Below are 24468 nucleotides of genomic sequence, written 5' to 3'. Positions count from 1 at the left end.
AAGCTCTGATGTCCAGGTGCGGAGCCCCGAAGCAAAGTATGGCCCGCGGGCTGCAGCTACCGTGTGGCACCTCCTTTGAACTGAGTGGCAGCCGGCTGGGCACACCCAGCCGGGGGCGGGGGGCACGCTGCCACAAAAGCTAGGTTTTAGCGGAATTGAGTAGGATCTTCTCTAATTCCTCTCATCTCTTTCTCAGAGACCACACCCTGCGCGCCCAGAGGAAGGACTCCAAAACCGAGGGGCGGAGGCTTTCGCGCGGCCCCAGGCCTGACCATCTATGGTCACACAGTGCAGAGAACAAACAGGAAATAGGGCGAGCTTCCACCTTCCCAGCCGCGTGCAGAGCGAGCAGGACGGCGGCGGGGACGCCCCAAAACGCGGGACTGAGCCCACGCGCCCTCACCGACTCCCCTCCCCACACCCAGAATACTGGTCCAGCCAAGGGCCTTCCCAAGTCACAAACAGAGAAACCGAGGTACGCTCCCCCAGAGAGGGGCGGAGCTTAGCCTCCATCCCCACAGATAGCTGACGGCCGCAGGGAATTCGCGCCCTTAGTAGATAGAACCTGCCAGTCGGCCCCTCCAATATCCCTTCCGGACTGCTGTAAGAAAGGACGGGCCTTTGCCATTGACACAAAACTGATAGGAGAGTTAGCCACTCACCTGTCCTCTTTCTCCGGAGGTGGCGCTTACCCAGTAATTTCGTCACTTCATTGGCCCGAGCGATTTCGACTCCTACAGTTGACAGAGGGCGTGGCTAACCTTGAGCACGCCTCCAGAGTAGCTCCTGACCAGGGGGCGGGGCTCTTTCCCAGGTGTCCTCCGTGCTAGCGCGGAGTCTCTCCGGCCTGGTGAGTAGGGGGCGGAGTCACGAGCGAGGCGGGCGGACTTTCTCCCGGGCCCTCCCCTAGCCTGGCGCTTCAGCCGGCCGTTCATTTCCGGTGGGGGGGCCGCGCCCAGTGAGGGCCCGGAAGTGGGTCGCGCGAAGATTGCTGGGCGGTTCTTGCCGGAAGTGGAGAACGGCTGTTCGCAGTCCCGAGGTGAGGCAGAACTCTGAGGTGAGGCTGTACGACGGGATGGGGACTGGGGTCTCCTCCGCAGCCCTCTGGCCCCTAGCATTGTTAGTGGCCTTTCTGGTTTATGCGCGTGTGCTGAACCCTGCTGAGGGGGCTAGGGCCGAGGCCCTCAGGCCGACCTGGGATCCTGGGCGCGGTCTCTTGAGGTGGGGCGGGGGTGACCAACTGAGCCGGCCTCTCCTGGGGGAGGCCCCTCCACTGGATTTCGCAGTCCTGGTATCAGCCGCGGCTGAGGGATGATTCTTAAGGTGCCCTGACTGAAAGGAACCTCCGAGACTTTAGTCTTCCCTATCCCCATCTCGCCCCCATTGCGTGGATTGATCTCCGTAGAGAAGAGACTGGTCTAAGATAGAGCGAGTGAATCATGAGGAATCGCAATCATGATTTCGGTTCCTTAGATTATCAGCCGCAGATCCTTCCCACATTCGTTTCCCGGGAACCACTGTACCTTGGAGCGGTCTTCCGGTTGGTGTCCTCTCTTGAGCATCTACAAGTTAAAGACCACCCGCCGGTTAGAACTTTTTTTAAAATTTTTATAATGCAGCCTGTTTGGAATGCCGGGGGTGGGGGGAGACTTTAAAAAGAGAAGGGCTGGTCGTTACATTTGCATTCTGATAGCCTCCCCTTCCTCCTAGTCTATCGCTCTTCCTCTGAAAAGCCGAGTTAACTTGATTGAGTGTGTTGCATATTTCTGGACCTGAAGTCAGATGGCTCCGGTTTGGTCTGGCTCCACTGCTGAGTGTTTGTAACATAGATGCCGTGTGTAACTGCTTTGAGCCTTATTTTGCTCATCTTTTACGTGCACATCTACTCACTGCACAGGATTAAATTCAGTATACTTTTGTGTTTATTCTCAGGGCACTCTGCCACATCCGGGGAAAGCAGTTTTTGAAACAAAACCAGCTAGACCCTGCCCTCATGGAGCTAACAGTGTTTGCAAGGACGTGTAAGAAGTCATCATAAATGGGAGTGTTAGGCGAGAACACAGGGTGCTTTGGAAGTGTGTAACATGGGGCTCAGGACAATGCCTTGTGCAGAAGCAAGTTTCAGGTGAATTTTGAAGGGTGAATAGGAATAAGGTCGATGAGAGAGGATGACAACATTTGAAGGCAGAGGTGGTGAATATCAGAACTGTGTGAGTCGAAGTTCTTTGTAGGGATCCCTGTTCAAGTGAAAAACAGGGCAGCTCCGCACATTTATCATCCACCAATTATTTCTTAAACCCTTAATATGTGTAAGGCACATTAAATGAGGCACTTGGCCCTGGTGGCTGAGAATACCGTTCTCATGGAGTGGAGCAGGGAGTGGACAAATGAAGCATGAGACCACAGGCGGAATACCTGCGTCAGGTTTTCAGGCTTTGAGGAGGAAATAGGAGGCTCAGTCTTGCAGGATCTATTTAGCCATATGGTGAATCTGGAACAGGGATTTCCGAGCAAAGACAGTGCAAGGACATGGAGATCTGGACTTGTGACAGACCATGACTAGTTCAGTGTGGCTGGAATTCTAGTAATGCTTGGAGAAGTGGAGGAAATGGGAAGTGTTGGGGGTCAAATATGAAGGACCCTATAAACCATGCGAAGGAATTTGGATTTTATCCTGAAAGCTATCGGGAGGCTTTAAAGGGTTTTGTGTAGGAAAAACGATGTAGTCAGATGTGTTTTAGAAAGTTCGGTCTATCAAATGGGAAGGGACAGGTGAGGAAATAGAACAGTGTTGGGAAGCTGTTGCCGTATTCATGGCTTGAACTAAGAGACAGTGGGAAAGAGAGGAGGAATCAGCTTTGAACAATATTAAAAAGATGGAATCCATTGAAGTGGAGGCTGATTGTTTATGGGAATGAAGAAAAAGTAGTCTAGGATGATTGCCTGGTTTTCTGGCTCAAGGAACTTGGGTGGTACCATTCACCGAGATACGTACTGTGAGAGGGAGGGAGAGGGAGCGGGGAGTTGGAGGGAGGTGGCTCGGAAAGAAAATGAATTGTGGACATACTTAGTTCAAGGTGTTTGCAGCACGTCTAGCCAAAGATGTCTAATGTATCCCAACTAGTGGAAACAGCAAGAGCAACGATGTGGATGCCCTAGAGGGTTACGTTGTTTAATGAAGTACCAGAGCCTGGAGTTTGTGGCAGAAGATAAAACCAGGAAAAAGGTAGACGGCTGCCAGGTTGTGAAGAGCTTTTGATGCCTTGTTTGAGTGCATTTGGATATTACTCTGTGGTTAGCAGTTTGCTTCTTGTTTGAGTTGCTGCAGTCCAATATAAAGAAACTTCTCTAGATATTTCCTGCCTTTTTCTTTCCCCGAAATACATTACCAATTAGATGGACATAATGTCTCAGAGGAGATTAAATAAAATGACAGCAGTGAAAAGTACTTTGTCAAATACAACCTGTCATGCAAACAGAAAATGATGGTATTGTTAAGATTCAGAGTGAGTGTATTTTTGCTTTGAGGATGTTAGTTGTTTAGTTTGTAAAATTTTTTGTTTGCAATCTGAGCGGTGATCTTTTTCTCACCCCTTTTCTTGGTTATACATACATTTGTTTAGCTGCAATTATTTTCGTAACCAGGGACTAAGTCTTTAAAAAGTGACTTCCTCCTTTCAGTTTTCTGTGAAGCATTAGGACTCCAAAGATTCATTTTACTTAAGTGAGCAAATGCAAAGTGTCATTGGAAGTTGAACCCTCTGGTTTGAAATTTAATCCTGAGATTTGAAATCTGAGGATCCTCAAGCCAAATCTTACCCAGTCTTAGTGATTATTCCTTTGAATTATCATTAGTTTCTTTACTTTCTGCTAACCTGACTTTCATGCCTATACTTCAACTTGTCTACCACAACCAGTCTTATCTTTTACAAAGAACTATTTTCATCTCATTACTCCTTCACTGGCTTCATATTCCCAAATAATCAAGTCTAAACTCCATTGTCCAATTTAAAAAATTCTCCACAATCAGACCCTTATCTTAATTCCTTTCAGTGGATGGTACAGATTGACATTGTAATTTAGAACGTCCTAAACTGCTACATTAGCATTTTATTTGTATCTCTTCTGCTTCCCTTTTGCTCCTTATCACATTAGAACAGCGTTTCTCAACCTTGGCATAGTTGACATTGTGGGCCAGATAATTTTTTGTTGTGGGATTGTCCTGTGAAGTGTAGGATTTTAGCAGTATCCCTGGCCTCTACCAATTAGATGCCAGTAGCACTCCCTCAATTGTGACAACCAAAAATGTCTCCAGACATTGCCAAACGTTTCCTGGAGGACAGAATTGTCCCTGATCGAGAACCACTGCATCAGAAAATATAGCTATGATTGTGCAACAATGTCTTATCTCTCCAACCAAATTCTCTGAGGGCAGGGTCCATGGCCATGCTTAGCACAGTGTATGGCACATGAGAAGCACTGGGTACCCTGCATTGTGTTTTCTTGATACAAATAGAAATGCTTACTCAAGGAATTCCTGGGTGTTCCTTGAAGGACTTGCCTTTTTCTTTCTTTTTTGTTTTTGTTTTTCTCCTCAGGGGATGTGATCTTTGAGAAATACTACTGATTAGGCAGGCACTCCAAAGCTTTGAGTTGACAGTGCAAGTCAGCAGATTTCTATGTCCCCCACACTGGGGCTATATAAATTCCTGTTTTGATCCTGTCGCCTGCATTTAGGCAGCTTGGTTTAGTGGACAGGAATTTTCATTTATTTTAAATTGCATATAGTTTATGATATTGGTATTCAACGTTTATTTTGATTGGTTTAAAGAAATTAATTAAATGCAGCTATAGCATCCACCATGGAACTGTTTCTTCTTGATATACCATCATGTAAACCCCATAAAAAGAATCTTAACTCTAAAAATATTCCTCAGCTACAATGCAGCTTTATTTGCCTTGTATTACCAAACCTTGTCGTGTGAAACTTTTCCATCCAGCTGGAAAATAGTTATCGTTGAAATGTTTCATGGAAGGAATGAGCTTGCTTTTTTGTTTGTTTGTTTCTGTGCTTTTCGGTTTCTTCCTCCAAAAGTCACAAAAATTCCTATACTTAAGTTAATTATAGACTTAACAGTCAGAGATCTTTTTATACATCTAGTTGTAGCTGAATCATGGCTAGGGACAAATGGCATCCTTGAATCTATCTTTTCTGCATGAGAATGGGAAATGTTCTGTTTAAAGCAACTGCCCAGCTGGAATCAGCCAATGCAGTTTTTCCTTATATAGTGTCAAAGATTCCTGCTGAATGCTCTGATGGAGCTAGTCTTCATAATATTTCTTGAATGTAAGAGAGAGCAGAACCCATGGACACACAGTTATCCGTTTGCCCCAGACCATTGAAACAGCTCGTTCCCAAGTCTGACTGCAACTCGTACACCATTACTACCTTTTCTCACTCCTGGAGTTTCAGATAGAGACTGTGTTTAAGGAGGGAACAGGAGCCTAGTGCTGATACTGAGTTGGATTCTTTCCCTCCCTGGAAGATAGGCTTTTCTTTCTCTTTTAATCTAAACCTCAGGTGGCAGTGACTCAGGCACTAAATGTCATTGGTTTCATCAGCGAAACCAAATGCTTGAGGAAGAACAGTGGCTCCTGATTTGGGTTAGATTTAGATGGCATCTTTACTGGGGCAAAGTGGTATCTGTTCTTTGGTTTCTGGGTTAAAACAGCCAATTTGTAAGTATCTCCTATTATCATGTCTAGGTTTTGCTTTGTGACATGTTAGAGCCTAGTGATGAGAATTTCTATGTTGTTCGGAGTAGAACTAATGCCTTATAGCTCAGTGGTAGCTTAAGAGATATAGCCTAGTGGAGCTGTTTTGTTTTGTTTTTGTTATAAAGAAATTATATAATTTTGGTAAAGAAATTCGGGAAATAGAGGGGGAAATTGTCCAAACTCCCATCACTCTGTGTGACAAGTACTTTAAATTTTGTGTTTTCTTCAAGTGTTTTTCTGCAGTGCCTTTAGCTATTCCCCTATAATCAGAAGTGTAACCTAACATTGCAGTGAACACCTTCCCACCTATCACTTTTCCCACATTGGGATTACTTTCTTAGGATAACATCTCAGGAAGAGAATTACAAAGTCAAGGCCAAGAGAAACATTTTGAAGCAGATCAGTTGGGTTACCGTAGTATACAGGCTGACTTGTATAGTTGATTTCTTTTCAATTTTATTTAAGGGTATGACTTAGAGGAACAACTACCAAACAAAGTAGAAAACATTTTAAGCGTCGCAACTTCCTTCCTACTCAAGTAGAAATTCGTACCACTGTCTTAATTGCCTGGTGAGATGGGACAAGAACTGCAGGAGTAACCTGGTTCCATTTACTTCCGAACCACTTCCTTGAATAGGCAGAAGGAATTGGGTTGTTTGAGTTGTTAGAATGATGAATGAAGCAGTTTTGACTGGAATCTGTAGCCATTTCTGATTTTTCTTTGTTTTAAACTACAAAAGAAATTGCTGGAGAATCGAGCTCCTACTTTCTATTTGCTTTGCATGATACCCCTCCCAGAGCCTATCCATTCTTGTGACTTGATAGCATTTCTTTGCTAGTGCCTTGCAAACATCGATCCTTCCCTAAGCTTTACTTCTAACTACTTACTGGATATTTCCAATTAGAAGCTTCGTCTTCTCTTCACATTCTGTGGATCCAAAACTGACTTCATCTTCTTGCCCTAACTGGAACATTGCAGAACATGTTTCTGCCTATAGTCTCATCATTCTTTTAGGCTACTGGATTTGCAACTCCGGAGTCCCTTCTGAATGCCTGTACTCCTCAATAGTCAGTACCACACAGTTAGTACTTGTTCTGTGTTTAATGCACACTTGTTTTGTGTGACCTCTAAGAGCAGAACCAAGTCAGTGGGTGGAAGCTGCAGGGAAGCTGATTTTGCCTCCATATAAGGAAGAACTTTTAATACTTTGAGCTGTCTGAATGGAATGGACTGCCTCCAGAAGTCTCGGGTTCTCCACACTGAAGGTGTTTGAACAGAGGTTACCTGGCTAATTGCTGACAATGTCGAAAGGTCTGTTCTGGCATCCGATGGTGTTTTTACAAGATAATTTCTACACTCCCTCCTTATCCTGAGAACCAGAGATTCAGTGGAAGGTAGCTTTGTTTCTCCTGCTAGACTCCCTTAGAGCAGAAAAACTATTTTACTGTTCTTTTGTATTTCCACAGCACTTAATTCAGATACTGGTTACTTAGTTGCCTAAAATTGATTATTTGTAGGTTGATTCTTTTCATTTGGTTTCTAGATCTGCTTAAACACTAGATGTGACGGATTTTTTTCCTTTGGAATGTAAAAAATATTTTTTGCAGTGGTCCTCTTATTTTACAGTTAGATGAACAGCTTCAACCTAACCTAGACCCTAATATCTTCCCTTTTTTTCCAAATGCCATCTGTTTATCAGACAGCACTTGTACAATTTTTGCTTTCATCACATTATTCCTTCACTCAGAACCCCTGGATGGCTTCATATTTATCACAACATCAAATTCAGATACTGTCTGGCTTCCAGTGCAGCTCCATTAACCTAGCCTGGCTTGCTTATCCAGCCTTATTTCCCATGACACTTCATGCTGCAGGCTCTGTGTGGGCTAACCTACTCGTACTTTATGTACATAGCCTTTTTGGTTTCTCTTTGCTTCTGGTTGCTCTGGAATGTCTTCTCTTTTTCCTTTTTCCTTTTACCGTTTTCCACCAACATGCCCCACTTCCTTCCTGAAAGCAGATCACCTCTAGTCCTCATTGATTTCTTCTGAACTCTGAGACCACATAGTCATTTATATTATATAATTCAGAACCATACAACATTCTGCAAAGACAAAGCTTTAGTACAAAGACTGATACTTTAACTTTCCCTGATCCAAGTGAAGTTAGGTAATCTCTAACAGAATTTTTAAAAGTACAGTCTTCAGTTTTTAGTCTGCCTTGGCCTTCCCAATAAGAATGAAAGCTTCTGGAGGACAGGGACCACGTGTCTTCTATATCTTCTGCAGCTGCCACAATGCTAAGTACTTTCATTTTGTGAGCATCTTCTGTGTGCCAGGTTGTCTAGGTGCTGTGAATTAATGGGGCTTGAGGTTGGGGTGGGGGGGATGGATAAATTTCCATCTTTCTAGAGGCCTATATTTTAGCATACAGTATGCACTGATAACATTTTACATTTGAACTGCATTTTAAGGCTCCCAAAGTGACTACTCATTTATAAAATGTACTCCTTTAATCCTTAACCTCTCTGGGTGCTGGGTGAGAATCTACTGAATGACTGCCCTAAAGTTATACAGTTAATACATGGCAGAGTTGGGACTCAAACCTTGGTCTCCTGAATCCTAATTTTATTTAGATTTGTGTAATTGGGGTTGCCTCTCTCTCTGAAGCTTTTATGATGACTTTAAATAGTTGGGAATTTGTACATTCATTTATGGAGGCTTACATACAGATCTTGGCTATTGTCAATCAGAAATGGCAAGAAACAAGATTAGGCAGAGTTTTCTGCTCTGGCAGTTCTGTATTCTTTGGGAAAACCCTTATTTTAAACATTAGCCTTCCAAACGTGTCATCCAGCCTGAATGTGAAAAAATATTAGCCTCCATGGAGAAAATTGAAAACTGCTAATGTAACTAAAGACACCATAAAGAGAATTTGAATCCCCAGTGCTGTGCTCAGTAGACACTGGGCTGGGTGCTCTGATGAACCACAGTCACTTGATTGTTTGAAAGCTGTGGGACTCAAATAGAGCGGTGGGAAGAGCTTCAGACGAGGATTCAGAAAATTTGTGCTCACGTCCAGGTGCTCTTCCCCACTGGCTGACACTGGGCAACCTTTTTTAACTTCTGTCAGTTTCTTCATTCTAAAGATGGGGATCAATATCTTCATAACATACCTCACAGAAATATTTTAAAGTCTCAAAAGAAGCCACAGCTTGGTGATGTAAAGCACTTGAAACTATAAGAGAGTATTGTTTTTAATTAATATTATATCATCTAATAAACAAGCTTATTTTCCTTATGATAGTTGATTTAAAGATCCCTATATCAATGTGATTTGTGCCCAAGACGGCAGCTTTTATTTGAAAGATGGGAATATTTATAAGATCCTATAAATAAGCAAAAAAGAAAAAAGAAAGAGAAAAACAACAGACTTTTCCCAGATTTGTCAGAAAGAGGAGACAGCTAGTCTTGTGTTGAGTGGAGAGAGGGTAAAGGCCCTTTTTTTTTTTCAGGGACCCTTATCAACCTACTGTATTTATAGTGCCTACTACATACATAGTACTGGAATTACAAAAAGAAGATAGAGTCTCTGCTCTGGGGTGGCTAATTGCCTGTTGACTGTTAAATAGGTGATTTTAAACCAGTGTGTTAAATGTGTGGTAGAGGAAAGTGCACAATGTTGTGGGAACACATACTGGACATGCTTCTTGGGGAGTGACACCTTGGCTGAGACTTAATGGAAAACAGGAGTTCTGGAAAGGGGGGCAGATTGAGAAAGAAAAGCGTACCAAACTGGAAAGGCTTTCTGGAGAAGGCAGCACCTTAGCTGAGTCTTAAAAGACAGTAGTTCTGAGATGGGACAGATTGGGAAGGGGAAGCAAAGATTATCATAATTACCTTTGCATTTGAGAAGGGTCACTGTGGTAATATGGATAAAGACCTTCTATTAGTGAAATTTGGGAAGACTAGCCACGAAGTTATTGCAGTAATGTAGGCAAAGTCATAAAGACCTAATTTTTGTCAATGAGGATAAAGGCAAGGGGCAGTTAGTTATTCAAGAGCAATATAAGATAGAGCCTGTGGATTTTGACAACTGATTAGATTTGGGGAGTAAGGAAGAAGATAATTGAGTTAACATATATGGAATCCTTAATAGTTTTTCAGGACTGAGCCATATACTTCTATATGTATTTCCTTTTGATTCTCGTGCAGCCCTTTGGATTTTGTACTGTTGTCCCCATTACACAGATAAGGAAGCTGAGGCCCAGAACATTTGGTAACATTTATAGTTACAGAGCCAGTGAGTGCTGTTATTAAAACCCCCAATCTGTGTGACTTCTCTAAATACCATGATCTTAACCACTATACTTCACTGCTTAATCATTTCTAGGTTACTGGCTTGGTCAATCCAGTGATTGATGATAGTGCTGGAATACTGAGACAGGTGGGGATGGAGGGTGGGAAAATGATGAGTTCTGTATTGGACATTTCAATTTGAGATGCTTTTGAGACATCCAGGTAGAGGTGTCTAAGTGGAAGCTGGATTTAAAATTCTGAATCCCAGGAGAATGCCCTGAGTTGGATATACTGCTCTGGGAGTTGTTAGTCTATAGGTGGTTGTGGTGGTACCACTTGGCAAGCAGATTGGATGGTACTGCAAGGATGGGAGTGGAAGGTTTGGGAGTGGACACGACCACCTAAAGAATGTGAATATGTGTGCGTCGACAATAAGACAAGGTGTCTTTTGGTGCCTTCAGTTCTGGGCATTCTTTCCCATAGCATCTCACATTTCATCCCACCCCCACCAAAAACAAAAAAACTAGGAACTGTTCTATATTCGGTTAGTGGTAGAATGACACTAGCTATAAATTGTATTGTTTCTTTGTTTTGCTTAAGTTAGACAGCAGAACTATAGCTTGCTTAGCAATGAAAGCTTACAAGTACAAGTGAAGTAGGGAAAAGGAACCCAAATCCCATGAAGCCTGTGTTAAGCTTTTAATATTGGTAAGTGTTCACTAACTCTGGCAGTCTTTAGAGATACTTGTACTGTGTTTTCATGTTAACACTTGTCTCAACCCATAGCAGTCATTGTGTATGAAGGAACATGTTTTATAACAGAACGGGCGATGTCTATTAATGGAAGATAGCTTGGGAGTTTATTGCATTCACTGTCTTTTCCCCTGGGATTTATCGAGTGTGATGAATTATATGTAAGTTTGTCCCTAGTCAGTACCCAGAATGGGCAGCAATTTGGGGACTCAGGTGATGGTGGCATAACATAAGCGAGAGTAGTATATTGGCTGCTTCTAATCCGCTCCATTTGTGAGCAGAGCAGAGACTTAGAGGCTGCTGTCATGTCTCCAGGACACGGAATGGAAAGGCTTATTTGGTTCGCATTCTCATTTTTTTTTCTTTGATTCTCTTTTAAACAACATTCTCTGGCAAGTCACCAGGCCCAGAAAGACCCAAGCCCATACACAGAAAAGAATAGACAGGGATACTATATCCTGTGAGCTGCTTATCTCTTCCACAGGAGAACAATGTGTTGAGTTGAGATATTCTGGCACGTCGTCATCTTTGGGGGAATTGTAATTGCTATGGTCATTTTAGGCGGCTTCAAGGGAGTTGAGTCCATTTGGTTTCAGTTACCTGAAGTCATTAATGCTTTGAAGTGGAATCTCTCCAAGTCAAGGGTTGGTTGAAATTTCACTGATTTTTATGAGCTCACTTATGGTCTCAAGCATTTTATGTAGATGTATATTGATAACAGTTAACACTTCTTTATGGGCAGCTTTCAGAACACTTGTCCCTTTGAAGTTTCGGCTTGCTATACTTCAGGTTCATTAACTTTATATAATATAATACGAAAATTTTCAATTACAGTTGACATTCAATTTCATAAATGTTTATTGAACTTCTACCTGTCAGAGAGTGGTCTAGATGATAGAGTATAATAGGGAACGAGCCAGAGAAAGGTGAGTGAGATAAATTAGTACTTGTGAAAGATCCGTGAGAAGCTCTTCTGGATGTGTCCATTCTTCCCCTACTGCATATCCAGATCTATCCGACCATCCTCACTTGAAGCCTGGCTCAAACGGCAGTTTCTCATGCTGTCCTTATCTGATCCTTCCAGCTGATATGTTCTGCCCCTCTCTGAAATCCTGTATTATTCTATCTGCAGTATTGTTTTCTATTTGTTGTATAGTTGTAGATGTTGAGTCTCCTATATTAGACTGTAAGTTATTGAGGGCCTGATAAATATTCTATTTATCTTGGTTTTGGGCATTCATATGCAGGATATTACAGGAAAAAACACTGAACTTAGAGCCAGACTTGAATTTGAGTACTGGCTTCCCTATTACCTAATTATGTGACTGTAGGTAAATCATTTAACTTCACTGACATTAAGTTTCCTATCTCTAAGAGTGTAATAATTCTCTTTCCATCCCTGAATAGTTGTTGGAAGGCACAATCTAAGACAATGTATGCTACTACACTTCGTAAATTCTAAATTATGATGTCCGTGGTGTCATAAATATTCAGCACGTATTTGAATGAGGAAGCATTTGCTTTCAGTGAACATCTTTTCCTGGGTAGTTCTCTTGCTTAATGAGGTCTCTATGATTTTGCAAATATGCTAGACTGTTTTCCATCTTATTTTATTATTAAATGATTCTGTTCCTCAGAGTTGGCATCCTCTTCACCCTCTAGAGTATTCTGTCTTTTCTCCTTAGGTACTATGTAATATTAAAATAACAAATGACATTTGATCTGTTTCAGCAGGTGGTACGTTATGGCTGACATGCAAAATCTGGTAGAAAGATTGGAGAGGGCAGTGGGCCGCCTGGAAGCAGTATCCCATGCCTCTGACATGCACTGTGGGTACGGAGACAGTGCTACAAAAGGTAAGCAGTATATGCAGCCCAGCAGAATACTTTGAATGAAGACTCAGTGTCTTGGCCTAGAATTTTTCTCTCACAGTGTATTCTCTCCTTTGAAGCTAACTTCCAAAAAACGCTTAATCTAGAAAGTTCATCGCCTGCAAATTGAATTGCTCTGAACAGATAAGGGAGGAAGTGACTTGTACAGGGAGGCCTGTGGTTAAGTTATTTTAACACAAGAACTTCCTGCTTGTGTGCTGTTTCCTGTTCTTTCTTTACCAAAATGACTCCAGTGTAAGTCAAATGACAAGTGATATTAAAATTTCCTCTAAATGATTGGCAAATTGGCCATTTTGCATATGCACCAATTGAATCATAGAATGTTAGAGCTAAAAGGAACCTTGGGGGATCATTCTGTTTATTTTCATTTTATAGATAAAGAAAATTAAGCTCAGAGGAAAAGGGACTTAAGTCAGGGTCATACAACCAGTTAGCGGTGGCAGTGGAACTAGAACCTAGGTTTCCTGGCTCATGTTCCAGTATTCTGTTTACTGTGTAGCCTTCCCTTTCCACTTTAATATGCAAGTGCTTTTTAACAAATCACTTTCTGATGCGTGACTGATTCTTTGTGATGTATCTGTCTTCAGCAGGAGCAGTTCCCTATGTGCAAGCATTTGACTCACTGCTTGCTGGTCCTGTGGCAGAGTACTTGAAGATCAGTAAAGAGATCGGAGGAGATGTGCAGAAACATGTAAGGATGTTTTCCCTTTTTCCCCTCTTTTAAGGACTGGGGGCTTTCTTCAAATCCTACTCACCCTTGGGTTAAGAGCTCCTTAAGAGGCTTCTGGCTCCTTTCTTGCCAACTTCTGCTGGAGTTCAGTCCAGGCACTGGAGCGGTTCCTCAGATTTTCCCAGGTCCCCTGCTTTTATCACATATTCTGTGTGGGCTTTTTAAAATATAGATAACTTGCTTGGTGCCTAAAATATGACTCCGTTCATCTTTGTAGTGAGAACATGCTACCAGTCTCATCCTAACATGTTATATAACCGTGCTTAGGTGGCTTGTTCAAAAGAGTCATTATTGTGACTTAGCATTTATAAAACTGTACTTCAGAGTTATTGGTTATGCTAATATGAGTTATTTTTACACTTAGCCCACAGCAAGAATATGAAGTAGGCAGTGACAGGTGCCTCTCCACCCACCTCCCTTCATGTGCTGCTGCCTCTCCACCCACCTCCCTTCATGTTCTGCCACCCACGTCATCACCACTACCCCACACTCACGTATATATTTTGGGCTCTCTCTTTGGGCCCCAAAATCTTCCTGCTGGTCTTCTTACTGATCTTTGAGAAGTAATAGCCATGTTTAGGATCTTCCTGACCCTCCAGCAGGACTGGTTACTTTGAAAGATCTATTTTGAACCTCTTATATACCATTTGTCGGCAGTGGTGTTAGCTCTAGCGCAGGGCTGTCCAAACTGCGGCCCGCGATCCATTTTTTATTGGCCCGCAGCAAATTCCAAAAATATATTTAGTTTACTTAAATAAACCAGTTGAGGCAATATGTACTTCACCTCGAGTGAGTGGGCCAGCTGTTTGTGTATTTTACTGCATATGGCCCTTGGTAAAAAACGTTGAAAAAAATTCGGACACCCCTGCTCTAGAATGTGGAACTGGGACTTCAATAGTTCCACACTCTATTGGGTTTGCATTTTTACTTTATATCGTCCGTAACATTTGAAAAATTTTAAAAACATATCACTTTTGTATTTAAAAATGCAAATCCAGATAAAAATAGATTACTTCATTTGAATTTTTGTATTTTAATAGTTCTTATAGCCTCATGTTTCTTAAACTTTTTTGACCATGACCCTTAGTAAGAAAATACATCTTTGTAACAGATAAGTTTCACAAAATACTGCTTGTATTAGTTCTATTGTACTTTTAAAAAACTTTTTATTTGGAAATAATTTCAAGCTGATGTACTGCACTCGTTATTTATTGCTCTATTTCATTTAGTAAAGTGCTGGTTATTTCATTTAATAAAGTATTGGTGGTTATGGCTCATTAAGTTGATTTGATTAATTACCTATGAATGGATCATGATCTAACATTTGAGTAATAGCTTTAAGCTAAAGGAGTAAATACCTTGAAAATTTTAGGCATAAACTTAGGCCTTTGCCTTTATTCCTGTCTTTATTTTTTTGAGAAAAGAGGTCTTTTTGGTGATGAGGGGGAGGAGTGCACTTCGTGTCACACTGCATGTGCAGTTGCTAACTTGACCTCTAAGGCTAGCCCTGATGATCCTAATTTCCTGGATGTGTATCCCTGATACATAGCCAATAGAAACAGTGGGATATGGAATTCTGTTCTCAGTCCCTATAATCTGGAATATCTGAGGAAAGCAACATGAAGTGCCTGGGTTCCTACTAGAGTACATGGAAGTGGAGGTTTCAGGTTATTCTTATCAGGACCTCTCCAGTTGTAATGTGTCATCGATAGCTGATTGTTCTCTTTCCGGCAGGCGGAGATGGTCCACACCGGTCTGAAGTTGGAGCGAGCTCTCTTGGTTACAGCCTCTCAGTGCCAGCAGCCAGGAGGTGTAAGTTCACTACTGGTTGGTTTTGTTTCGGTTTGATGTTCAGGACAAGTTGGGAGGTTTCTGCTAAGCTATCACAACTTGCAAAAATAGACCCACCAGGCTCATGTACTATCACACCAAGTTCCAGAAGTAGAGTCACACTTAGAGTGTCAGTATAGGAACATGCCACTGAGTATTGGGTTTTCCTGGCCTTTCTTCTGTCGTTTCACTTAGGACTGTAGTTACCCATGGGACTTTGCTGCTTCTCTTAGTTGTCAGCGTTTTTTTTTAGCCTCTTCGTTGAGGCTAAATTCATCACATTATCCCATAAGCCCTTTGGGTCACAGAGAGTGTAGTTCTTTTGCTTCACTGTGAGTGAGCTTTAATAATGCTACTATGGAGATCCGAAAACTTCTCAAGTACTGCTTCTTCCCTCATCCTTCAGTGGGTGGGGGAATCTCCCTTTAACTCTACCTCTACCTCAGAATTTTATGCTGCCAAGGTGTGAAACGAATTATAGAGAATTTAGATTTTTCTCAGAGCCAAAGATTTTAGCTTTGTTTCTTCTTTTTGCTTTTTGCTTTGCTAGACAGCGGGGCAATCAAACAAGTCTTCCTGCTAATGCTATATTAAAATCCTTGGACCCTCGGCATGCCTAAATAATGTAAAAGTAGCATAAGGTGATGTTAAAGATATTAGACTCCAACTCTTAATCTGTCTTAAATGGTTAAAGCATTTTGTCTAAACCTTTTCTCCAAAACAAATCAGGTAGCTGAGACACTATTTCATTTCCTTTGCTTTAGACTAGGGATTGGTAGATGGTAGCCCAGAGGACAAATGTGGCCTGCCACCTGTTTTGTAAATGAGGTGGGTTTTTTAAATACAGCCATTCCATTCTTTTAAACGTTGTCTCTTGCTGCTTTATACACTACAATGGCAGAGTGAGAAATTGTAACAGAGACTGTATGGCTTGCAAAGCCTGAAAGATTTACTGTCCGGCTCTTTATAGAAAGTTTGCTGACCCTGCTTTAGACTGTTTTCATGCTGAGAGCTAAGAATCGAGATGTTCGGGAAACTGAGCTTTGGAGGAAGGGTGAAAACACAGAAACATAAGATTCATCCATTTTGCTACATTGTCTGCTCAGATTTCAAACCCCCTAATTGCATTTGATTCAACAGATCTCTACTCAGCAGCTGCTATATGGCTAGCAATGTGTTGAGGGCTATAAGGATTATAAAAGAGGGCTAAGACAAAGCCCTTGTCTTTGAAGAATTAATGAGAAGAACATTCACATGGGTCCATTAATAGTTTGTGCCGGTGTGTGATGATGTGCCGAAATTGGTTATGCTTACAATAAATGCTGGAGGAGGCCAGTGTGACTGGAATGGGAAGGCTGTTCCTCATGAAGCATGAGGAGTGTTTGGGTCGATGGAAAAAGAAGAGACATTCATGAGTAAAGGCCCAGAAATGAACTGATATCTTCTATGAATGGTACAGAAAAGAGACAAGTGGCTGAAGTGGTAGAATTTTCTGGTATAGCTGGAGTGTGGGTCCTGATCATGAAGAACCACAAAATCCAGCCTGAGGAGTTGGAACTCTGAGGAGAGAGAGATGATGAGCAGCATTTTAGCTCATGAATCTGCAGGACGGATACAAAGTTTATTTGGATACTCATCGCAGTCCATAAAGAATTCTTGCCTTCAGGATCAGAGCTGACCAACATACAAAGTGTTTTGTAGAAAGACTCTGACTTGAATCTTTTCTTGCATCTTTTCCCAGAATAAGCTTTCTGATTTGTTAGCACCCATCTCAGAGCAGATCCAAGAAGTGGTAACCTTTCGGGAGAAGAACCGCGGCAGCAAGTTGTTCAATCACCTGTCAGCTGTCAGTGAAAGTATCCAGGCCCTGGGTTGGGTGGCTATGGTAAGCAGCGCAACTTCCATGGGAGGGAAGGGATAGGATGAAAAAGGTAAGGAGATAGGGCTATAGAGGCTCTGAGACACTGACACCTTCTTTTTCTCTAGGCTCCCAAGCCTGGTCCTTATGTGAAAGAAATGAATGATGCTGCCATGTTTTATACAAACCGAGTCCTCAAGGAGTACAAAGATGTGTAAGTCCAGCCATTCCTCAAGGGGTAGAGTACAAACCCAGCTGCATACCTGCTGGAGTAACACTTCGGGGTTAAGGCTACCCTTGGCTGCTGTGTTGTTTCTGCTATCTTAGGGCTGCCTGTGGAAAGTTGGAGAGAGATTGGCTCATACAAGCTGCATTTGTAAGCAGGAAGTGTTTCTGCTTCCATTTCTGCTTTTTTCCCAGGGTTTGTAGAGGCCCTTTTAGTCTTCTGATGTTTAACCTTCCAAGTTCAGGAGGTTTTCCTGGAGGTTAAAATGGACTAATGCCTTTTAATTTCCCTGTTTAGACAAGATTTTGTTCCTTTGTTGAGAATTTTGAAATGGCCGAGTGGCAAAAGATTCAGTAAGATTTACTGGGAAATTACCTTGGCTATTGATGGAGTCAGGTAAAGTGAGAGGAAAGCTGCCTGGCCAACTTTGGTATTAAGTGAGGAATTCATTGTATGTCTAACCATGTATGTGCACCAGTCCTAACTGACTTCTCCATTGCTGGATTTGAGCTGGAGTGACTGTAGGTAGGTAGCTATTACTTAGCTGCAAAGCTACCCAAACTTCCTTTCTTCTGTTCATTATCAGTCAGCATTTGTTGAGTAACTACTCTGTCAATGAGTAAGCGTTCATGTGTGTGAAGTATGTCCCAGAACACCAAGCCCCTCCTGATCATTCCAGCAACCTGGAATTAAGCATCACAATGTTTTCATTATACCTCACCATTATATCCCCATCACTTTGTAGTTGAGGAAATTAGGTCTTATGCTAAATAACCATAAAGTCTTCCAGCTAATGTATAAGAAGAAAGGAGGCTGGAACCACACTGCAGAGCTGTTTCTATCACTTAATGTTGAGTATTTCTTCCTAAAGGGAAGTTTTTTACTTCTTATTTTTTTGGTATGGGTCATATTTTGACAAGGTACTGTGTGCTCTGCGGCAGTTGAGTTTCTTGCAGTCCTAGAATTCCACAGTGATGCTCAAGAGATTTCTGCTATGGCTTCATGCACAGAATGTCTGCTTTTATCAGTTTTATGTATTAAGTTCTGCCTAAGGTCTACTATGGAAAAAGTTTGAGGAATGCTGCTATAAGAGAAACTGATATAATCTGGAGTTCCTTTCCTAATGGACTTGAGTCTAATTAGGGTAATGGAGTACGTTTTTAAAAAGAAGAAAAGCTCAGTGATGATAGAAAAGCTGCCGTTGAGCAGAGCCTAAGAAACACCACAGGTAGGAGGATGTGAGCATATAGGTAGGAAGTGTTTTGGAATCACTGTTGTAATGTATCCTGACTGCCTGTGATGAGTTCCTCTTTACTTCTCCCAGGGATAAGAAGCATGTGGACTGGGTCAAAGTTTACTTGAGTATATGGACAGAGCTGCAGGCTTACATTAAGGAGTTCCATACCACCGGACTGACCTGGAGCAAAACGGTCAGTGAATCCTGCCTTCTTTCTTTTATTCCTCCAGGACGGGGTCCACAGGTTTCTTAGACTTTGGCACTACCAACGTTCAAGAAGGAATGCTCGTCTTTTTCAGTGGAGAATAGAAAGAAAAAGGGGAGAAGGAAAGGGAAAAAAGAAAGAGTAAAGAAAGTGGGGGTCAGAGAAAGAATATTCATTTCTGTTCTATTTTAGTAAACATGGGTCAGGGACTGATTAGGCTGAGGGAAGACAGATGATTGAGTTATATTATCCCAGCCCTCTTGAAGCTTCAAAATACAGACACATAAGCCCAATATAAAACACCTAGATAAATACTATTTTAAACATAAACACACTACGGAGTATGAGAAAGAGGAGTGATTCTCACTGGGAGAGATCGTACTTTGAAGGGATATACTCTGATCTGAGAGTTTTTGCAAGTGTAAGGCAGTGAGAAGTGGGAGCAATGGGGATACCAGCAAACTGCATAACTTTAGCAAAGTAAATGCAGAATAAATGTAGAGATTGGTCATCTCTGGATTCAATATGGAGAAATAGTCAGATTTTCAGGAGAAAAGGCTGGGAAGGAAGGTCGGTTGAGAGTTTTAGACTTTATAACAGGTGATAGCTATCATAGGCATTGGAGCAAGAGAGTAATAACGATCAGATTTGTCCTTAAAAACGCCTCAGTTTTATAGGTTAGGAATAAGGGTTCATGCTCACCCTCAGGAAATGCTCATGGTGCTAGAGTCTGGTACCAAAGAATTTGTAGAACATAAAAACTGAGATAAAAGAAAGATTTAATGAGCTTGAGGGGATTGAAGACTCAACACGATTGACCAGTCAAGCTTGGATGGTAATGTCTTTCACTGAAATAAAGACTGTACAGGTCGGGGAGCAGGCAGGAGATGATGAGCTCAGTCTTGGACCAGTCTCAGGTACCGGTGACACTTAAGAAGACTTTTAGAGGAATGGGTTTAAGCTGAGATTAGGAAGAGGCCAAAGGAGAAATGAGAAGGTCGAAGAGTGGAGCTGAGTTGGATCCTTGGGAAAGAGTGAGAAGGAATAAAGCCAAATTGGGTGTGAGAAGGAAGCATTGATCACTGCATCAGGGCTACAGTAGGTCCCCCGTGTGCCCCGCATACACGTAGGACCCAATTGAGAATGGAATAGAGGGGAAGAGAGGGTGACTGTTGTCTGCACTTACTGTTCCAGGGACCTGTGGCAAAAGAACTGAGTGGATTGCCATCTGGACCCTCTGCTGGATCAGGGCCTCCCCCACCACCACCAGGTCCACCTCCTCCCCCAATGCCTACCAGTTCAGGCTCAGATGACTCTGCTTCACGTTCAGCACTGTTTGCACAGATTAACCAGGGGGAGAGCATCACACATGGTAAGTGAGTACTTTGGCAAGAAGAGTTAGTAGTGTAAGTCGTTTGGGCCAGACCGTAGCAACTAGAGACTGGACAGTCTGTAAACCAGAACCCTGGTTTGTGGCGGGGAGAATTAATTTGGGTGTCACATTCCTTCAAGTTGCCCAAAGGGACAGCAAAGGTAGCTTAAATGGATATTGAAAATGGGTGATTCATAGTTGAGGGAAGCCCTCTGCCCCATAGGAAAGTGATTTAATATTAAGTGGCATATGTGGTGTACCCTATTGTGCCAAGGCATGGTGCCAGCAGTTTTCCCCAGAGCTTTTTCCCTATTACTACATAGCCTATGTGGAAAATTTGCATAAGAATTACCTAATGTTGGTATAGAGAAAGTAGATACCCTTATACACAGCAGGTGGAAGGCTAAACTATACAGCCCTCTTTTAGACATCTACCTATAAAAGTATCTAAAAGAACAAGTTTTATAGTGTTGTTTATAGTAGCTAAAAATGGTGTGACAACCTAAATATCCAATGATAAAAGAAATGGTTAACTGTAGTATGTCCTCTTGATGAAATACTATGCAGCCATTAAATCCTTTTCTACAATGAACCATGCAGTGTTTAAGAAAAATCTAATATTTAAACTACAACTGCAAGGAGTAGTGGAACTAAAAAGGCCATTCAGTATTGGTTATATAGATTGGGCCATGTTCAAGAGCAAGGAGGGGGTCAGCCTGCTGAGGGGGATTATGGAACCTTTTCCCTAAAAAAAAGATATTTTTAGAAACTGTAGGTTAACATAAGAACATTTTTATTAAATGTTAGCTGGTTAAACCAAATTTAACAGTGTGTATGGTTTTAACCAAATAAAAACAACTATCATCGCTAGGAAAAATACTGGAGAGTTTCAAATGCTAACACTGATTTGGGTTAGCTGTGGGTGAGGATTTTTTTCTTTTACAAATTTTCTTTACTGTTACATGTTACTTTTTCTTCCTCTGTTGCTTTTTAAACTACATATGTATTTTGTGAGTATATATTTGGTATGTGTCCTTCCAGATCTTTTTCTGTGGATTTATATATGCATCCCTGCCCCCACATATGCCATGTTTTATTTTTTTGAATGGAACTATATAAGTTAACCTTAGGGTAGAAGAGAAATTATGAAAGTGCTTCTCCAAAACTGCTTGTGAGAGAACATCTCAAAGGCTCTGGGTTTTGGCTTTGAATGTTTTGTTAAGGGTCAATCTAACTTCTGCTAGCCGAAGTTGGTTATTGCCTCAGCCCAAAGCCCTGAGCTGAGGACAGGTACTAGGCAGCTGTTGTTCTCACAGCCCTGAAACATGTTTCCGATGACATGAAGACTCACAAGAACCCTGCCCTGAAGGCTCAGAGCGGTCCAGTGCGAAGTGGCCCCAAACCATTCTCTGCACCTAAACCAGGAGTCAGCCCATCCCCCAAACCTGCCACGAAGAAGGAGCCAGCTGTACTTGAACTAGAGGGCAAGAAGTGGAGAGTGGTGAGTTATTAACGGCAGGACTGGGGAAATAAGGAGTGGGGATGGGGTTGGATGGAGCACAGCCAAATGAATGTGGGGTTCTGGCGTAGATTGCAAGAATGACAGTTTGGGATAGCCTGTTTTTGGGGGTAGTGTGTGCTTGGTGATGAGATTCCTGAAACGTGTATCTCTTTAATAGGAAAATCAGGAGAATGTTTCCAACCTGGTGATAGATGGCACAGAGCTGAAACAGGTGGCTTACATATACAAGTGTGTCAACACGACATTGCAAATCAAGGGTAAAATTAACTCCATTACAGTAGGTAAGTTCTTACTGTCCTGGGGACGCTCTGTTCTAGAACCTAAGAGGGTTGGAGCCATACTTAGTTTATTCCTAAAGATTTCTAAATATAATACTTTCCTTTCGAGTTACACTGTTGACCTCCCTTTCTTCTCCTAGATAACTGTAAGAAACTCGGTCTGGTATTCGATGACGTGGTGGGCATTGTGGAGATAATCAATAGTAGGGATGTCAAAGTTCAGGTAACTTGATATCTTGGCTCCTTCCTTTGGTCCCTGAGGAATTAATTGAAAGAGACACAGCCGACCCACAGATGTTGCTGTGGTGGGAATCTGATTCTACAAAGTCTGTAAACTGAGCTGCTTTGGATGTGGCAGGAGAGGAGTTGGCTCCTAGAGCGGCTCTTTCCAGCACCCATCCCATCCCATCCCATCCTGCCCCTAGTATCCAGTATCTATTGTGCACCTGTGGCTTTTCATGCAGTTGCTGAATCACGTGAAGCAGTGAAAGCTTTTCCTGCAAATTACTGTTGTTCTCCCCAGCTGCTGAGACTTAGTGTTCTTGGTGTTCTCTGCAGGTAATGGGTAAAGTGCCAACCATTTCCATCAACAAAACAGATGGCTGCCACGTTTACCTGAGTAAGAATTCCCTGGAGTGTGAGATAGTCAGTGCCAAATCTTCTGAGATGAATGTCCTCATTCCTACAGAAGGCGGTGACTTTGTAAGTGTCTTGATCTTTCTAGTAGTATGACCAAAGCAGAAGGGACTGAAGACTTCCTGCATAGACAAAGCTAGTTGATGGGCATTCTGCAGAGTGGATCATACCCAGTGATGCATGCCTCGAACACACAGAAGCGGAGGGTGGTTTCTGCCTTTCTTAGGTTGAGCAGATGCTCAGGGTAGTAAAAAGGTACAGGCACTGAGTCACAGAACCCTGTTGAGCTGGTGCCATGAAGTTATACACACTCTCATCTATGCCTCATAGGCTTACCAGTATGTCCAAGATCACACTGGTCAGTGAACAGTAGGGCACAGATTCAAACCGACATTTGTCTGGCTTTGGGGCCGTTCTCATTCCTACGCTGCAGTGCTCCTTCGTTGTGTCAGTGGTTGGGGAGGTGACAGAAGATGGGGTGCTGCCAGTTACATAGTCATGCCTTTTCAGGTGGCTTCAGTTTCTCTCTCACTATGTCCTACCTGCTTTCAAAGTTTAGTGGAAGCAAGCATTGGAAAAGTGTAGAATTTAACCTCAACTTACTTTTTTAGCTCAGATTTACACCTGTTGTTTCTTTATTTTCAGAATGAGTTCCCTGTCCCAGAACAGTTCAAGACCCTATGGAACGGGCAGAAGTTGGTCACCACAGTGACAGAAATAGCTGGATAAGCAAAGTGCCACTGGGTTCTTTGCCCTTTCCCTCACACCATGGGATAAATCTGTATTGAGACGGTTCTTTTCTAGATTTCCTCTACCTTTCTGCTCTTAAACTGCTTCTCTGCTTTGAGAAGCACAGCTACCTGCCTTCACTGAAATATACCTCAGGCTGAGATTTGGGGTGGGATAGCAGGTCAGTTGATCTTCTGCAGGAAGGTGCAGCTTTTCCATATCAGCTCAACTGCACTGCCAGTCCATTAAGGAACTTCAGACTGGTGTGTTTTAGCTTTCAGCCTTTGACCAACAGTCTTTGGGAAGAATAAAGCGGTCCCTAGGCATTAACAGCTCAGAAAGTTCACACAAGTCACTCTTTTTCTAACAATGAGCATGAAGGTACCAGAAGCTGGTGTGAGTCCAGCTGACTCTTCTAACCAGACTAATCTTTCACTGTTGACAAGTGAGGCAAGGGTTGCACTGGACCAAAGGCTGAAGCTTGGCCATCTAGCTAGCATTCTAAGCAAAATTGTTTCCTATAGCATTCCTTTTATTCTGCACTCCATCCTGGCTCTGCCTGAACCTGAGATAGTAGGTTCTCCTATATCAGCAGCTGTGGCAGTGCCCTGCACCCAGACCAGTTAAAGGAGTCTTGGACCCTTTTTTTTCTCTGGGATCCCTGCCCAGCACCTTCCACAGAGATGACTAAAAAAGAAAAAAAATAACACACCATTCCAAGGAATCTGGCATTCCTTCCTCCTTCCATGTTAGGTGCCTGTCATCCATCTGCACTGTTTCCTTTGCCCTGTTATGCTCATCAGCTTTTGGCTTCTGTCCAGGCACCTGAACAAAGGACTAAAATCTCCACTGCAGACTGCTTTTAGGTCTTACGTAAGAATCGCGCACAGCATTGCTAATGTAAATTTCAGTTTTTCCCTCTAGGACAAACACCAAAATATGCAACATTTTTTTGGTGGGAAGAGATTGTCCTGTGACTTCTGCCCATTTCCTGAGGCCTGTGGAAATAAACCTTTATGTACTTAAAGTTATACAGAAAATAGAATAAAATTAATACCAAACTTGCTTAGTATTTACCTGTAATATTTGCTGGACAGAGATGTAAGAATATTGAAAAAAACGA

The 24468-nt window shown here is 42.3% G+C and overlaps 1 protein-coding gene across 15 annotated transcripts; it reads left to right on the top strand.

Annotated features, from left to right (window-relative positions):
* Window positions 1-303: 303 nt before the first annotated feature.
* On the top strand, window positions 304-24410 carry CAP1 (cyclase associated actin cytoskeleton regulatory protein 1). 15 transcript variants are annotated; one of them, XM_081056946.1, is made up of 14 exons: window positions 857-1039; window positions 1474-1586; window positions 12565-12686; window positions 13310-13413; window positions 15187-15264; window positions 17024-17167; window positions 17269-17354; window positions 18691-18796; window positions 20003-20180; window positions 21497-21681; window positions 21860-21983; window positions 22121-22203; window positions 22539-22682; window positions 23262-24410. In XM_081056946.1, the coding sequence occupies exons 3-14, from the start codon at window positions 12575-12577 to the stop codon at window positions 23343-23345; spliced, it is 1428 nt and encodes a 475-aa protein (XP_080913072.1). In that variant the 5' UTR covers window positions 857-1039; window positions 1474-1586; window positions 12565-12574; the 3' UTR covers window positions 23346-24410. The 15 variants fall into 15 exon arrangements, with proteins under 15 accessions (XP_080913059.1, XP_080913069.1, XP_080913068.1 ...); XM_081056944.1 differs by having other exon boundaries at window positions 967-1057; window positions 12562-12686; XM_081056939.1 differs by lacking the exon at window positions 1474-1586 and adding an exon at window positions 1933-2125 and having other exon boundaries at window positions 1002-1057.
* The last annotated feature ends 58 nt before the right edge of the window (window positions 24411-24468 follow it).

The sequence above is a fragment of the Rhinolophus hipposideros genome, assembly GCF_964194185.1.
Source record: "Rhinolophus hipposideros genome assembly, chromosome: 8".
Taxonomy (NCBI): Eukaryota; Metazoa; Chordata; class Mammalia; order Chiroptera; family Rhinolophidae; genus Rhinolophus; species Rhinolophus hipposideros.
The sequence above is the reverse complement of the archived record's forward strand: the minus strand, read 5'-3'. Positions and strand labels throughout refer to the sequence as shown.

Bases quoted from the DNA above. Each gene is read 5' to 3' on its own strand.
- CAP1 (XM_081056932.1), top strand. From the start codon at position 2,085: ATGGGGCTCAGGACAATGCCTTGTGCAGAAGCAAGTTTCAG. The intron at 17,355-18,690 runs GTAAGTCCAGCC...TACTTCTCCCAG, and splicing joins CTCAAGGAGTACAAAGATGT to GGATAAGAAGCATGTGGACT. The intron at 22,683-23,261 runs GTAAGTGTCTTG...CTTTATTTTCAG, and splicing joins CTACAGAAGGCGGTGACTTT to AATGAGTTCCCTGTCCCAGA.